This window comes from Rhipicephalus sanguineus, chromosome 6, assembly GCF_013339695.2.
Source record: "Rhipicephalus sanguineus isolate Rsan-2018 chromosome 6, BIME_Rsan_1.4, whole genome shotgun sequence".
Lineage (NCBI taxonomy): Eukaryota > Metazoa > Arthropoda > Arachnida > Ixodida > Ixodidae > Rhipicephalus > Rhipicephalus sanguineus.
In genome coordinates, this window is record NC_051181.1 from 37,558,792 (window position 1) to 37,575,209 (window position 16,418).

At 46.0% G+C, this 16,418-nt stretch overlaps 2 protein-coding genes across 2 annotated transcripts in view; both read right to left on the bottom strand.

Annotated features, from left to right (window-relative positions):
* Positions 1-3,355, bottom strand: part of LOC119397205 (serine-protein kinase ATM-like) — a 273,224-nt gene extending 269,869 nt beyond the window's left edge. Inside the window, exon 1 of the mRNA XM_049416492.1 lies at positions 3,046-3,355. Coding sequence (XP_049272449.1) covers positions 3,046-3,114 — 69 coding nt within the window. The 5' untranslated portion in view covers positions 3,115-3,355. The remainder of the gene's footprint in view (positions 1-3,045) is intronic.
* An 8,258-nt stretch (positions 3,356-11,613) lies between these two features.
* LOC119395712 (CCR4-NOT transcription complex subunit 10) lies at positions 11,614-14,067 on the bottom strand. The gene has a single exon (XM_037662721.2). It carries the CDS (start codon positions 14,027-14,029, stop codon positions 12,218-12,220), a length of 1,812 nt encoding a protein of 603 aa, XP_037518649.1. The 5' UTR covers positions 14,030-14,067; the 3' UTR covers positions 11,614-12,217.
* Between the last annotated feature and the right edge of the window lie 2,351 nt (positions 14,068-16,418).

The following is a 16,418-nucleotide window of genomic DNA, read 5'->3' on the forward strand; positions in this document are numbered from 1 at the left end:
CACTGTTGTCACTGTCAGTTTCTATGGGTTCCGGGGTGGCATAACAGATCCCCTTTCTTTATTCTTTGATGTCCCCTTCACACGTGCGAGTTTGGCACCATTTTTTTCTTTCTGTTTGTTTACTATGTGGCCAGGTACAAGACATACACTGAGCCTTGAGAGGATTTCCAATAAATTTATTGCCTTCAGACACCTGGCATTTAGGTATTGTATATGCAGGGTCAGTTCAGAGTCAAAGACAATGCTGAGAAATTTGTGTTCTCTGATTACTGACACTGGGGTTTCAGAAATTTCTACAGTGGGGTCTTGTATCGTGCCTCTTTTATTTATGAAAAGAACTTGTGTACTTCTCTGCGGGCTGACCCTAAAAGCATTTGTATGGCCTGCCTAGCTACATTATTAAGACCAAGCTGGACACATCACCATCAGCAGCAGCATGACTATGCCCACTGCAGGGCAAAGGCCTGTCTTGTTTCACCCAGTCCTGTGCTTCCTCTAGGCCACATTATTCCCCGCAAACTTCTGAATCTCATCTGCCCACCTAACTTTCTGCCTCCCCTTCATGCTCTTGTTTCCCTTGGAATACATCCAGTCTGTTACTCTTAACGACCAGTGGTTGTCTTGCCTTCTCACATGCCCATACCCATTTCTTTTTCTTTGTTTAGACTAAGACGTCCTCAACATGCATTTGTTCCCTGACTAACTCTGCTCTCTTCTTGTCCCTTAAAGTTACACTTACCATTTTCCTTTCTATAGCTCGCTAAGTAACTAAGTTACTCTCCATTAACTCCTATCCCTAACTATTCCCTACCCAAGGCTCTGAAGATACTCCTGTTAACATGCAGTGAATAGTGTTGGACAGATAGTAGCTCCTTGCCTGGACGTAGTGTTTGCATAAGGCAAGGTTGCAGAATTTAAAGCAAATTGGTACATTATTTACGTGCACAGATTAAAAGATACCATGTGGAATATAGGTGTGCATGGACTCCATTTCCACCACAAAGAGTGTACAGCTAGGCACACTGCCTTGTGGAACACGAGTTTCCTGGGAGAATGACCAAGACAAGGCATGGCCAACCCTTACACGTAAGGTACGATTTGTGAGATAACTCTCAGTGTGTTACTGCAAACCCCCTTTGAGGAAAGATCTCGTAGGCTCCCAAATACACGTCATGTGTGGAGAGCATGTATGCAGACTGGCAGCGGGAACAAACGTGGGGAGGGGCACCCTGCCCCTTTCCCAGTCACCCCTTCTATCCCACCACTTGGCATTGTGCGCCACCCCTCATTTTGCTGCTCGAGTGAAAGGGTCTCTCCGAGAGGGAGACAAGTTCCCTTCCTGGCAGAACAATGAAACCGATAAGGAGCCCAACGAACAAGGAGTGTCTCGTGTGGCATCTTCTTGGGGGTTACCTTCACGGACCTGCAAGCAACTTTGTCACCGGACTTTCCAGTGCACATGACGAGATTGAAACTTTGATTCTGTTCGGAGCGGACCATCCCTCCAGTTTTCGACCGCTCTTGCAGCAATAAACAGTGTGTTCGTGTTATCTTGTGTTTGTCTAGTTCGAACAGACCCGCCATAAATGTGAATATATGCACTATGGGTTGGAGATGCAACAAATTTAATTCCCTCACATGTCCTTCAAGTCCAGAGAGACCAAGAGGAAGAAGCCAGCACCGTTAGCAGAGAGGGTGCAGGAAAATCACAAACGAGTGCAGCACCTCTGGAAAAGCATGGCGTGGTTCAGAGGCCACCATTACTGCACCACTGGAACAAATAGCAACATGCCACACCTCATGAACTGGTTCAGGTGCTGCAGGCGAATTCAATGGACCCTTGAAATGGCTGAAGGACCCATTGAGATAAGGCAGCCCACGAAACCTCTATAAAACGTTTTATAGTGATTTTGTGTTTCTTGGTAGGAGCTGCCCCCACAGGCATGGAGACTCACTCGTGCAATGGCACGGTGCTTTGTGGACTGTACCCGGCTAAGGGCAAGCAAAGAACGTCCAACAGGCAGTGTGTTGTCTGGTGAAAATAAACTCTGCAAGAAACATGGCACTGTTGCAATGAGTGTGGTTAGGGACTTGAACTAGTTTTACGTTTTGAGATCTATCATAAAAAAGCATGGTTACAATCTGCCATTGCCACTCTTCAAAAACCTTGAATGTTCACATGTTCAAACATTTAAAAGCAAATATTTAAAGCCCAGACATGCATCGACATGTCGCGATAGAAGTGAATGACGGTAGCTGGGAAAGTACTGCTCAAAAAAATTAATGTACATGCTTCTTGTTATTTCGTGTTTTAATACACAATTGCTTGTTAATTTGCTTCACCATGTTATCGATTTCAAGTCTGTAAAAGGATCTCCTGCCCAAATGTGCAGTGAAAGGATGTTTTATTCAGTTTTCAAATTGGTTGCCGGCACTCGAGGGGTGAGAGCCAGAAGCATAATACAACACAGATCCGCACGCCTAAAATGTTGTGCAGTGACCCTGGTTATGAATGTTGTACTTGGATAAGGCACTCATGTTCCGTGTCTTTCTTGAGATTTTTCAGCTTCTTATGCCCTTCTTTCTTTTCCTACTGCGCATGTAGATGCCGGCACTCGTCCTCTCTTCGTTGCCGCGATATAACATCATGACATGCTACAGATCAGCAAGTACACGCTCTACGGACTGTTCACCATCGAAAAATACAGCAACTGCTTTAGGAATCCGTCTTTTTTTCCCCTTTCGCAAAAGACTAAACACGCCAGAAACTACAATGAGAATTCACATGTTGACGTCATTATAATGCAACGGGCTGTTTGGCCGGCCACAAGCTAAATATGCCTGCCTTAACTAATAATATCAAAACATTATGGTGAGCATGCGTGACGCATCCCTCATCAAGGCAAAAAAAAAAAACGCAGTTGAGCAAAGCAAGCCCTGCCCGTGAACGCACACATCCGTACAAAAGACGGAAGCTTAATGGCAAAGTAATGGAGCAGGGCCTACTGCCACGAAGGCACAACAATCCTTTTCGCACACACGTACTTTGCGTTCCGTGTTCTTGTGGGAGCGCAGGTTGCGAACGATGTTATGAAGATCGTACGAGCCTCCCATGTTCGTCAGCCTGCCAACGACGCCATGCGCCGGTCGTGTGTCCAAGATGTTTGACAGGCACGCACATGCGTTTATGTAGCGACATTCGCGCGCTAACTCATATGCTCATATCTCTTCTGCGCACGCGCGAAACAATAAACAAGTCTAGAAATCCTCAGTCAGAGATGTCATTCATGCCGAGATTTTGGCTCCTCGAAGTTCTGCTGGTTCTGCCTCCACCTGGCTGTAAGGTACTTCGGGGAAAAAGGCTGTTAAGTATAAAAAGGTCGTACGAGGCCATTCTGAGTACTTCGTGCCTGGTACTTTTCCAGCTGCCGTCTCACCTCGCCACGCGCGCGGTCAGTCGACTCGCCGCACAAGCCGCCGCAGCGCTGCAGTCGCGGGTTGCGCGAGGAGAGCGAGAGTCGTCTGCTAGCGTGCTGCGTTTTGCTCGAGTGTCCGAATCGCACGGGCCAACAACTGTCTCTTGCTCTTCGCTCGAGTTACTTGAGAGCGTACATGTACTTTTTGCATTTCATATTGCTCGTTCCACGGTAAACTTGCAGTCGCTGGATCTGATCGGCTATCCCGATCACAATTGTATTATTTAATTGTGCAACAATTACAATTGTAGGTGGAATCCAGAGACGTAGCCAGAAATTTTTTTCGGGGGGGGGGGGGGGGGTTCTAGGAGGTCCGAGCTCCCCCCCCCCCCGGAGTTCTGGTGGAGGGGGTGTTTTTTACGAAGAATAAGCATATGACAATAGTTGTTTTTTTCTGAAATAGTCAAGGCCTTCAGCAGGTACCCCCCCCCCCCCAAAAAAAAAAAAAAAAAATCCTGGTTACGGGCCTGTTGCAAACAGACTTGCAGTTTCTATGAGGAAGCTTATTATTTCGGCATTGAATGACACAAGTGATTACCTGTAATCAGTGAAATAGAGGTATACCGACTACACATACCTGTTTCGACACTGAAGCTCGAGCGTGAATAGGCCATCACTGCTTTTCAGGGAATTCTTAGGTGCACTAGGTGATGAGCAGACATGGCTGAAGCAGCACAAGAAATGAAGGAGAATCCAATCAGGCAGAAAACGTAAGCGCAGTCTATCACCTGGCCTCGTTCTACTTTAACACTCCTTGAAGAGCTGCGCAGTATCAATTTTTTCGATCTTGTGAAAAGAATTGCGTCTCCATTCTTTTGCCCGAATGAAACTACTGCTGCAGTCGAAGCTTAGAATCTCAATCCAATACATGTGTATACATATTTTACGTCGTTTGGTTTTAGACCTCATTACGCAGCCATTGCCATGTTTACATTTCACAACCCGAGCAACCACAGATATCCCTCACAAATATATATATATATATATATATCCATTTCGGATGTAAGGGATATCCACTGGAGATCCGTAAATCTCCACTGGAGCTCAATCGGAGGTCTGACAGATGTTGATAAAAACATTTTTGCAGATTCACAGGATATCCAGAACGAGATCCTGTCGTGGACATATTATGGACCTTATACGCATGTTGTGCCTGAATGTACAGTGCTCACAGATTGAAACAACAAGCACAAAGCAACACTCAAATAAGGAAGAGACATGTACACAGGAAGGGCGTCTACGTGTCTGTTCCTTACTCGAGCATTCCTTTACATTTGTTCAGATGCCCAAGTTAAGTTATCACCAACTAGCCCAAGTGTCTGCGTCAGAATAACGACTGGTATGCACAATTGCTCGAGTTAAGTGTGTTATGTTGCTACAAATGCATCCGCCAAAAGTAATAGTGCCTCTGATATGAGGGTTAAAGTTGAATTTACACCAATACGACACGAACTGAAGATGCTAGAAATGAAATTGCATTCATAACTTGGCTTTAAATTGCACAGTTAAATTCAACCTGTGAGTGCTGAACAATGCCTAAATGTGATGGAAAGCATAAGGGTGTGGGCTCAGCCACTTACCAAGGAACGCAATTGATACCCAAGTGCACTAAGGCAAGTAAATTATATATATTTACAAATAAATAAAATACAGAACTTTTCACAAAATATATTACTCAAAAGAAAGTAGCTTATCGTGTATCGCTACTGGTAACATAAAATGTTTCTACAAATGTACCGTCTCTTGCCGTTCCTCGTCTTTGGGGTGAGAGCCTATTCACACAACGAATCCTTTGAGTTGAAGAGTTGCTTGGCTTGTGGCTGTCACGATGGGTCTACCCACGGCACAGCATGACTGGGAGCTGCAGAAGTGGCAGCAAAAGACTCCACTGTGGCCTCTAGAGTTGCATGTAAGCCCAGCTACTATGCTTGCCACCAACAGAAAGCCCGAAACAGCAGCAGCCACTTGGAATAACAGATAAAACAGCAGCCACCTGGAAAAGCAACCAGAACAGCAGCCATCTTGCCTCGTCCTTGGTATGGTAGACCGCCAGACCTGGTTTCCTGGTATTACAGACCAGAAAAGCACAGGCATTGTGTGTAAATGCAAGGCAGTGACATTTTCATAGGTCTTGAGTAATGTTGCGCAGGGTTTTTAAATGAAGTAGAAGGCCAGCAGAAGATGCATATACTAGTTCCTATTTCAGTCATTTGGGCTGCCAGTTACACAACTAAAAAAACTGTTTACTGGCAATTAGTTCATGTAATAGAACAATCAAGCGAACAAGTCAATATTATATTTTGATCAGTATGGGGTATAGATGAAAATATTTTATTGTACGTGGTACCTCAATGATGTTTCTGGGTTCTAAACCTTGTAAATAATTTTCTGGTTATGACCTGTGACGATGTGCATTGCCATGTGTAAGAAAGCTGCTGTTTCAGCTTATGTAATGAATACATGTTCATTTGTGGACTCCTTCATAAAGGCATACATGAATATCCTTTGAAGATCCATAATCGATTATAACTCGTATGTACATCACAACTCCAAAAATGGATATCCACTATGGTATCTCTAATGTACATCCAATGAATGTCCCATACTGGCGCTGGACATTGGGCTCTTGCATGGATACTGAGCGGATATCTGTGGTTGCTTGGGAAGTTCATGGCACAGATACTACTTGAAAAATGCTCTTTTTTCTTGTGGATTTTTATAACTTATTTTGTCAAGTTGAGTTTCTCTACTTTCATGAACATAAAAGTCAAGGTTGAGCTTAAACTGGAAATGGTTTAAAATCACGTTTATAAATAACACAAGGTGGCTGTTGAAAATTGAAAGTGTGTATTGTCTGGAGTTCCCTGGCCAACACATGTATCTGCTTGGCTTTGAAAGTTCATGTGAGGAGTTCACCAAAGCCACATTCTCAATATAACCATAATATTGTCAAGGCCCGATGAAGCATGAAATAATAATAAAACATCTCTTTGCCACATAGACAAAATTTCAATTTTATTTAAAAGTACACTTTTCTCAAGATGAATTTTTTGCAACTCGAGTTTAGCCATCTTGTTTTTGAGAGGTACGTCTGATGCTTGCATCTGGATGACATTTATTCTACGTTTTTTTCAGAATGTCAGGAGTGGCATTATCTCCTTTAAAGATTAATCTAGGAACCGATTACTTTAGTCTGAACCATGGTGTTAGACTACCGTGGTCTGAACCCTTTGACTTCCCAGCCCAGGCATAGCCAGGGAGGTGTTTGGGGGTTTCAAACCATCCCCCCCTCCCACCGAAAATTTTCAATTTCTCATGTGTATATATACACATGCCAATACAAACGTACACACAAACACAAAGTATGGTAGAACCTCTCTCCCCCTCCCCCCAAAAATTACTGGCTACATTAATGCTTCCCAGGTTCCAATTTTTCACATTCATTAACACATTTTATATGCTCTTTCTACTAGGTTTTCAGAATCCTACAGCTGATAAGAAGGAATAAGAGTAGAGCTGTGCGAATAGCAAAATTTTGGGTGTGAAGCGAATTCTAATATTGAAGTGTGAGTGCGAATCGAATCGAATATTTTTCGAATATTTTCCGAATACTTCGAAGCGAAATTGCAGAAAAAAAAGTTAGAGAGGATTCCTAAGCATATTCTTATGAGATAGCAACATGAAAGCGTTTCTTTTCGCTAGGTTGATGAAGCGCTGGCAGGGTGGTGTTTCATAGTTGTCTTATCAAGAATGAGGCAATGTAGAGGCTGAATCGTATTTATGTACATGATTTGGTGTAACCAAAGTGTTGCCGACAACACTTTACACGTGGTAGGCAAAGATGCCATTTCCTCAGCCTCTCCTCCTCTTTCAACTTCTGTGGAAGCCCAAATGATGTGGTCAACAAAGGTGTGCTCCCTTCAAGTCCGGAGTTCCAAATCTGCCTTGTAGACGTCGATATATAAGAACATCTGAAATTTTGGATGCTAAAAAGTTTTGGCTTCCAATTTTTCGGACTTCTTGCCCAAATTTCAGGTCCAAAACAGCATTAATTGAGCCCCCACCTCTGCCACATCTTTCATCTCCATGTTGGAACTAGCGTTTTCTTGAGTTAATGCATCTGCGATCGTAGCAGAGCTTGAAAGGCAGCTTTTCCACAATACCGGGGTGTGATGAGGTGAAGCATATTGAAAATCTAGGGACCACTTCCAATCGGACGTCAACTGTCTTGGCAATTAAGTTCGACCGTAACGGAGCTTGAAAGGCAGCTTTGCCGCGATACCGGAGCATATTAAACATCTGAAGGGGTCACTTTTAATCGGGCGTTGACTGTATTTGTTTTTGGGAAGTTCGAATAGTTCGAATAGTAAAATTCCAGTGCAAATCGAATAGCAAACACTATTCGGAAAATACTCGAAATTTCGAATATTCGCCCACCCCTAAATAAGAGCCATTAATGGCTCATAAATATGGAAGTTTAGTGAGAGAAAAGGTGCTGCGAACAGACACACATTTTACTTATTGCCATCATCAAAACAAGGACTATGCAAATGACTGTAAAACTGATTGTATATCTGAAATCAGCATAGAAACTATGCAAACAGCCACTGTTTTACTGTTCTATGCTATATACCTACAAAAAAAAAATGTGTTGTTGAGTGCCACCTCTCTTTCATTGCAAACTCATTACTAGTGTCGCAATGCTCCTTGGCCACATTTGTTACTCGCAGAAAAAAACACTGAATCATTGTCATAATGCTTGTAATGTGCATGTTCCTTTAAAGGGGCCCTGCAACACTTTTGCTGAGTTATGATGGCATAGTCTCTTTATTAGTGCATGACGCTTCACGAATCACATGTCGCAAAAAATTTTTAGAATCCGTCAAGCACGAGCGAAGTTACAGCGATTTGTCGCATGCTCCAAGCACTTTCTCTCTCCTCTCGTATAAGCGAACGCGGTGAGAGCTATGCAGGGTGGGGGACGACAAGGGGCAAGAAGATGCGTCCCTTCGTCAGCGTGCGTCATGACCTTGACCACTTACTTTTCTTTTTCATTTTTTCGAACGCGCGGCTTACTTTCAGTGTGATCACGAGCACGCATGCGGGCACGCGGCGGCCATGGTAGCTACACAGCCCGCAGTGCTCAAACCAGCCAATGGCCACGGACTTGGGTGTATGGCATCATATGTAGAGAGAACAGATTTCTACCCGACTTTGAGAATTAATTGTAAGTTCCAGGCCGCGTGCGCTGCTATATTTGGCTCACATGCTCTCGGGAGCCTCAACTACCGATCGGCAGTGCTTTTCAGACCATGCTCAAAAAGTGTTGCAGGACCCCTTTAAAATGTCAGAGGTGGCTTAGGGGCAATTTCTACTCTTTGCCTGCGCTGCAGCAGCCACTATTTTCAGGATAAGTATGGCTAAAACCTGTATGGAACCCTTGGTTGTTGGAGCTGTACAGAACATCAGTGATTTTTCCTTCTGTTCAAGTAAACTTGCCTTGGTCATCCTTTGGGACATGCTAACAGATTTGCATTTTCTTGAGCTGAACATGCGTTGTTTTTCAATTTTCTAGTTAGCTGTAAGAAAACTCATAGCTGATGTGTCCATTGTCAGTGGTGCAATGATATCAAATTTCATGAAAATTTCAGAACGTTTTGGTTGAAACCACAGAGCAACGTGGTCTTGAACTTGAGGCTCTTGCAGGCGATCTGAAATTGATCAAGTCACTGTGATGCAGTCACTGCTGTTAGCGCTTGCTGAGGTTCCTTTGTCTCTCAGATATGAAGAATCCTTGAACTGGGGCGGTCGCTGGAGCCAAAGTGGTCGCTGCAGCCAAAGAGACAAGTGGACTTGTCTTAAGCTGCCTTGAAGACAAGACCCCTCGTCAAAACATTGGTGCCAGCGACAACCCCTGTTCAAGGATGTTTTATCTCTTCAAGCCTCCATATTCTCCTGAACTTCAAAAGGTGCTGCACAGCGCCCTTAAGCTGTTCCCCCCTCCCGTTATCTGTTCTGTGCTGTTGTCGGTGGCTTGTTTGGCTATTATTATTAGCGTTCTTCATTATGTGACGAATCAGAAAGGATCAACAATTTGCACTGCTTCAGCGAAAATAAGTCATTTTTAAGTTACATTCTTACTGTACGAACTATCCCAGATGACTAAAAAACTTTGGAACTTGTGCCGGTCTACAAAACTGGTAGTCACTTGGAAGTACAAAATTGCAAACTAGTTTTAGTGTTACGCTCCACTACCCTCAGGCTTTGGAGCATTTCTTGTGCGTACACAGCACAACCTTTATGGTTTGACTATGGGTCGCGCTGACTGAAATAAATCCTCAGTAATGCTAACGTTGAAGCATTGATTTGTCTCATGCCTTAAAGGGACTGACAAGCAATCTCTATGGTACCCGTTTCTTTAGTGCAATGGAAAGCTTACCAGTCAGTGTGTCTAATAAGAGAATGGCAACATGGAAAATGCTGTGGAACATTTATAATCAGAATTTTTCAATCTGTCGCAACTGTGACGTCGTACACACAACACATGCTGCAAGCAGTTGGATGTGAGCATGACAGCAGTCTGTGTTTGTGCACGGCGGATTGCTGCACATGTGTGCACTGTGCGCGCAGGCACCGCAGCTTGACATATTCCCCTAGGTGCTGCGAATTAGAGCTGTGCACGGGCCATATTTCCGAGCCCGAGCCCGGCCCGGGCCCGCTGACTTTGTCAAAGGCCCGCCCGAGCCCGACGGCAAAGGGCTGCGAGCCCGCCCGGCTCGACGTACGAAAACACAATCCCGGGCCCGGCCCGGCCCGGCATTTTGAAGGTTCGCTGCGAACAGAAAACATCGTTTTCCGGTAATTTGGCATTTTATTGAGCATATCAAATATTATCAAACGACACACGACGAACAATCTCTAATAGAGACTGTTCGCGGCACTTTTGCTATACAAATAGATGGCCTCATGCAAGCAACAATGGAGTTCGCTCGCCAAAGCCGTCATGTGTATGGGGTATGCCAATGCAAGCGTCAGCTTGCACGAACGCGATCTACGTCGGGTCGCTCATCGCTGTCACGTGCATTTTCACTCGTATGGGATTTGGCCTTAAATCTAACGCGGAACAGTCGCGTGGCGCCGTCACTAGCTCAGGTGGTGTTACTTCTGTGTTTGTCGGAATGCAACAGAGGCAGTGCTTTACCTGCTCCCTTTTTGTTTAAAGTAGCGAATGGAAAGGAAAAGCTGTAAAGGGCGGTCGTGGAAAAGGCGCTGTATGCGTGCTGGGAAACAATTCCCGCTCATTCTCTATATTTCGGGCTTGAGTCGGGCTTTGCGCCAGGCCCGCGCCCGGCCCGATAAAACTCCAAGTAGCCCGAGCCCAGCCCGGGCCCGAGGTGAAAATACGTCGGCCTGCCCAAGCCCGGCACGTGGGCCGGGTCGGGCTTTCGGGCTACCCGGAGCCCGTGCACACCTCTACTGCGAATGCAGCGCCACTTCTTGGTGTCAATTCTTTTTACCTCGTAAGCAGCACAGAATAGAGGGGGTGGATAATAACGTACATACTCTAATCTTAAGCACTAATTATTGTGCGCATAAAAGCATCAGACTACGCACAGCTAATGGAATGACTCCATAGTGCAGCATCTGCTAGGCTGCACATCATACCAGTTTATTGTGACTTTTTAATGCAATTTAAAAATGTAATCCTACTAAAATCTCGAAAAGCACGTTTGAATCTGTCATTATAATTCACGATCTTTTCATTTCCACAAAGATTTAGTCGCACATTCTGGCCAGATGTCGGATCCTTTAACTGCACCGAACACGTAGAAATCGATGACCGGGCATTCCAATCTGCAAGTCTTTCTGGCATTTAACAAGTCTACCACCGCCTTTTTAGAAATGGCACCACAATTAATTTCTATTATCCCATTTCTGCCAGTGAGAAAGTGCGCATTCTTATTCATATATTTGCTATTGCGATTTTATTTTAGGGCATAATGTGGTGCTGTTTATTGCCAGGCAAGTCATGCTAAACATATAAGAGGCGCTTCTGTATTTCTGTACCTGCGTGACAAAAACAAACAACACCACTTTTCACACCCTAAAATATGAAGACGGGCAACAGTTCTTACTCTGTCAATTGTAGAAAATTGAGAATTTAATTGCGACTAGTTCACCGATACCATGAAACACAGCACACTTTGAGTCATGCCTAACAGCACGGTGATCACTCTTTCACTTTTCGGCAAATGATCATAAAGTTTCGTTGCATATTGCTTGATTAAATTAAAGTGGCACAGTGTATCGCACAATCTTTTGTAACTTTCCGCAGAAGCCATGCTTGGATTGCTTCCAGTACAACTGGAAGCTTTTATAGTAGTTTGGCATGTTATCACTCACATATCTTGAAAATTTAAAATGTATCAGAGATGTGATGCACCATTCTACACAGCATTTTGAAGTGAACATAACAGCTAGAAAGGCTCGCAGTGAAGGTGTCAAAACAGTTGCATTATCACCTTCGGCATGTCGTTTGAAACCTTGCAGTTTTTCATTACCACCATCGTAAAAAAGTTTTCCTGCATTGTCCGCAAACACACAGTGCCCACAATGCTTACTTTTGTGATCGCGCACTGGTATTCCACAGATGATTCTGAAGTGTGCTGGGCAAGCAAAAGCTATTCAGCATGGTGAGCTCCACTTTCCATATCAACCATGATGAAGATGATACACATAGCTCACTTGTACTGGGGAAGATGCTGTTTGATTATATTTTTTGCCAAGTCGGCATGACCCTGTTGAAGTTGGACGTATATGGCTAACATGAGGGCCTGCACGGGTATTTCGGGGTCAGGGCCCTTTGGCACACTGACCAACCTGAGTGTCTCCGTTGCTTTTCCTAGTCCACCCCTCAGAGTGTACGCCACAGCCAGATTGTATAGGCTGACAACCTTGGCCATGGAAGGAGAGGCCGGATACCATGGCTTCCTGTATGCCTTGCCGTTTTCTTCGGACATTTTGTCATCCTTTCCTTTGGTTTCATCGGGCTCGGAAAAACTGTACGACAGATCCTTGATCAAGTCTGGGTTCAGGTGTTCGATGGCATCCCCGACCCGGTCGAGCAGCAGTAACGCTTCGGCAGCGTACTGATGCGCCAGGAAGCTGTGCGTGCCCGTCACCTTGGGCTGGCCCAGCAGATCTTCGGCGTGCCTCAGTGCCATCAGGGGATCGTCCAGGCAGAGTGCCACGTACGCGGCCAGGGCGAGCGCTGAATTGCGCTCCTCCGCTCCTTCGGGAAGCAGCTGCAGCACGTTGCCCAGGCACAGTGCGGCGAACTCCAGGGTGGGCACCGGAATGGCGGCCGAGCCGACGGCCGGCGAGCGCTTGCTGCTCGAAATGCTGGGCGCCAGGATTATTTTCCTGTGCGGCCCAGCACCCGCGGTACCGCTCACCATGTACCGCTTGCGATCCTTGAGCTGGAAATCGGTGGAGTTATCCGACTTGTGGCGGTTCACGCAACACTCGGCGATGCGCAGCCAGAGCCGAGAGTTGGTGGGCTGCATGCGCACCGCCTCCACGAGGCAGTCGAAGGCGGACGTGTACTTGCCGCAGTACAGGTTCTGCAGGCCGAGGTTGTACAGCAAATCGAAGTAAAGCCGGCCGTCCAGCTTGGAGGTGCTCTCAACGTACGTGTTGAGGGCCTTGGCGAAGTTGTAGCTGCCCAGATGCGGCTTGCCCGTGCAGAAGTGGACGCAGCCGAGGTTGTTGTGGTACATAGCGACGGTGCGCGCATCGTCGGCCTGCACCGTGGCCAGCACCTTGACGGCCTTGCGGTAGTTCCCTCGCAGGAACTCCAACTGGCTCCTCAGGAACACTGTCTGGCTGCTGCTGCCCGCCGACGAGCTGACCAGGTTCTTTATTTCCCGCTTGCTCGCCTTCACCGAACGCATCATGATAAGGCAGCGCGTCTTGTAGAGCTGCACGCGGCAGGTGTCGGCATCCGCTGTTGGGCTGTCCGCCTTAAACACGAGGTTCTCGAGGTACGCGACGGTAGCCAGGGCCTTCTCTGGCTGCTTGAGGCAAAGGCACAGCTCGATGTGGAGGAAGCACATCTTTCTGGCCACGGTCTCGTCCATGGGCTCGATGAACTGGAACAAGCGGTCTACCACGGCCAAGGCCCGGCGGTAATGCTGCGCGTGGAACAGGGCCACAGCGTGGTTGAAGAATGGAATGCACTGATCTATGTCGTCCAGCGAGTCCGACAGCTGCGGCGAACTTTCGACAAGCTCGCGACCGAACTCCTCCATGCTCATCAAAGACGCGTAGTAGCGAGCCACTGCCCGGTTGTGCGCTACTTTGGGATCCGTTGGCCTCATCGCGTGGAGCTTGTCTAACGTCTCTAGGCAGGCGCTATACTTGCCGGCATGAAATTCGGTCGCTGCAGATGTGGCCAGTTGTTTTTCCTCTTCGGACACAACAGTGTCTAAAGATGCACCGTTGTCGGCAGATGCCGTTTTGCCATCGCTGCCACTCGGTTCCTTGTCAGACATCTTGAGCGCGTGCGGACGGGCGTCTAACAAATGAAACGCCTGCGTCGCCTGCGTTACCTCAGCGTGCAACAATCCCAACGTGAGGCACCTACCTAGGCAGGCCTAGGGATTTTTCATAACCACGATAGTGGCGCCGTCACTTGGGGTGGGGCGATGAGAGCGAGCGATGTCCTCTGGCAGCTGGCGGGGCTTTTAAATGCGAAACGTTTCATTGAAGACCAAAGGCACCTTGTGTTCGCGCTGATTCTTCCTTTTTTTTTTTTAAACAGTGAAGCTGTTCTTAGTCGAGGCTTTCATGTCCGGGGCCGTGGTAACGCTGATCATAAAATGGTTCACTAAAAATAGAGAGAGAGAGAACAACTTTATTGAAAATGCCTGCAGAATCGATTAGTCTCCCTCTACGCAAAAAAAAAAAAAAAAAAAAAAAGAAGAAAAAACTCGTCATGAAACGCTGATCATATTGTTCCACAGAAATTGGGTAAATCCCACTACTCACCACTGGTTCACTAAAAATGAAGAAGGAAACTCATCATCAAACGGGTATGTGCCACTGCGCGGCCTATAAGAAAACTATCATCATATCATATACGGGATTGGGCAAATCCCACTACTCACCATTGGTCCACTAAAAGTGAAGAAGGCAACAGTTGAAGCTTCTTTGTAAGCCTGTGTATAAGAGTAGTATGGTCAAGATGCAGTAAAACGGTAAAACTATACTACCACCTCAAAACTTAACAAAGAGTTTCTAGTAAAGAACAGTGACACATATCTGAATGACTCGCAAAGCAAAACATAGAAACGCAATTAGCCTGAAGAAGGGAAGGCCACCAGCTTCGCTGTTTCATCAGTGTTTGCAAAGCGTAACTGGTTGAATTTTTTTACTGTTGTTCCTTCTCCTCTCTTATCTATTATTCCTCCTTTGCCCTTTCCCTCACAGCACGTATAGGGTAGCCAACAGAGCCAAAGCGTGGTTAACCTCCCTGCCTTTCCCCTTCATTTCTCTCTCTCTCTCTATGTAGCTGCCTACATCTAGATGCTCTCGTAATTGTCTGCTTAACCTGGCGCCATGGGCGTCCGGAGGGGGGTGCAAGGGGGGGCAGCTGCCCCTCCCTGGAATTTCGAATAATATTTTTCTATGCGGTAGCAATGAGCTACACAGCTTTATTAGCACACTCAGGTCCCGGCCTTCTCTATTTCCAACCAATTTCGCATGTTGCACACTACTGATTAATTTTGCAGGTCATGTCACGGCAGTGAAAAAAAAGCTGTCAATGCTGGATCTCCCCCCCCCCCTTTTTGCACCCCCCCTGCAATAAGTTCTGTGGACACCCTTGCCTGGCGCATACCAATGTCTGCCTTTTTCATTTTCCTGGGCTGCCCTCTGCCGTTTTGGTAGGGGCTGGGGCATTCTGTTATCACCAGAACGAAAGCCTCTGACATCAAGATGCGTTTTGCAGCTTTTACGCTAGGGGAAGGGCGCATGCGCCGTGGCATTGTGAAAAAGACGGATGGGCATAGGAGGACATGAGTGTATGCCACGATGCCATGAGGTCATGACATGAATAATGCAACATGGCTGTTGCATACATCGTATATGACACCCTTTTCTCAGTCACCCGTGGTGCATACCTGCCTACCATGGCCCTTGGAATAACGGGTATGCACCACATGTAATTCACAGCCAATATCAACTCAGGAACACCATGAACCAACTTGGGAATCTTAACGTGATAGCGTTGAGGAGCCCGTGTCGCAGAAAATGTGGTGCTTGCATTATGAGCCTTGTTGGTGAGTGAAAAATCGGATGGACACAAAGAATAAAAATCGCCGTTCGAGCTGGAATCAAAACCAGGCAATTTGCATGGCAGTTGAGTATTCTACCACAGAGCCAGTGCTTGAAACTGCATTGGGGAAAGACCAGACATCATGTTGGGGCCACATCAATGATGGTTGCAGTGTTGGCCATCCACTTTCATAACAAAGTAATAAAATATGTCCACATAGCACTGACAAGGCCATCATAATATGCAGGGGAAATCTCTAAACACTTGCCATTCAGTATTGCCAAGTTTAAAGGGACTGACAACCGATTTTTCTCAACCCAGTTTTTCACAGCACAACGAAAAGCTCCCTCTCGGCACTGGTTAAACCTGCAGTGGATGATTCCAAAAGTGTGTGGATATTTTGTAAGCAGAATTATTCGATCTGAGAAGCCACTCAAAAAAGTTACAGTTCCTCCTCCAGCAATGCTAAGAAATGATAGCGATAATGATAGCTCTCCTTGCAAACTGTTCATTACACTCAACGTTATTTCACAGGAGGGAGTGCAACTGTGGTTAACCACTTTAATTTTGACATTTTCAACCATCTCTTGAACATAAAAAACAGT

What these genes read in the sequence shown, in the direction of transcription:
- LOC119395712 (XM_037662721.2), bottom strand. Translation starts at nt 14,029, where the DNA reads ATGTCTGACAAGGAACCGAGTGGCAGCGATGGCAAAACGGCATCTGCC.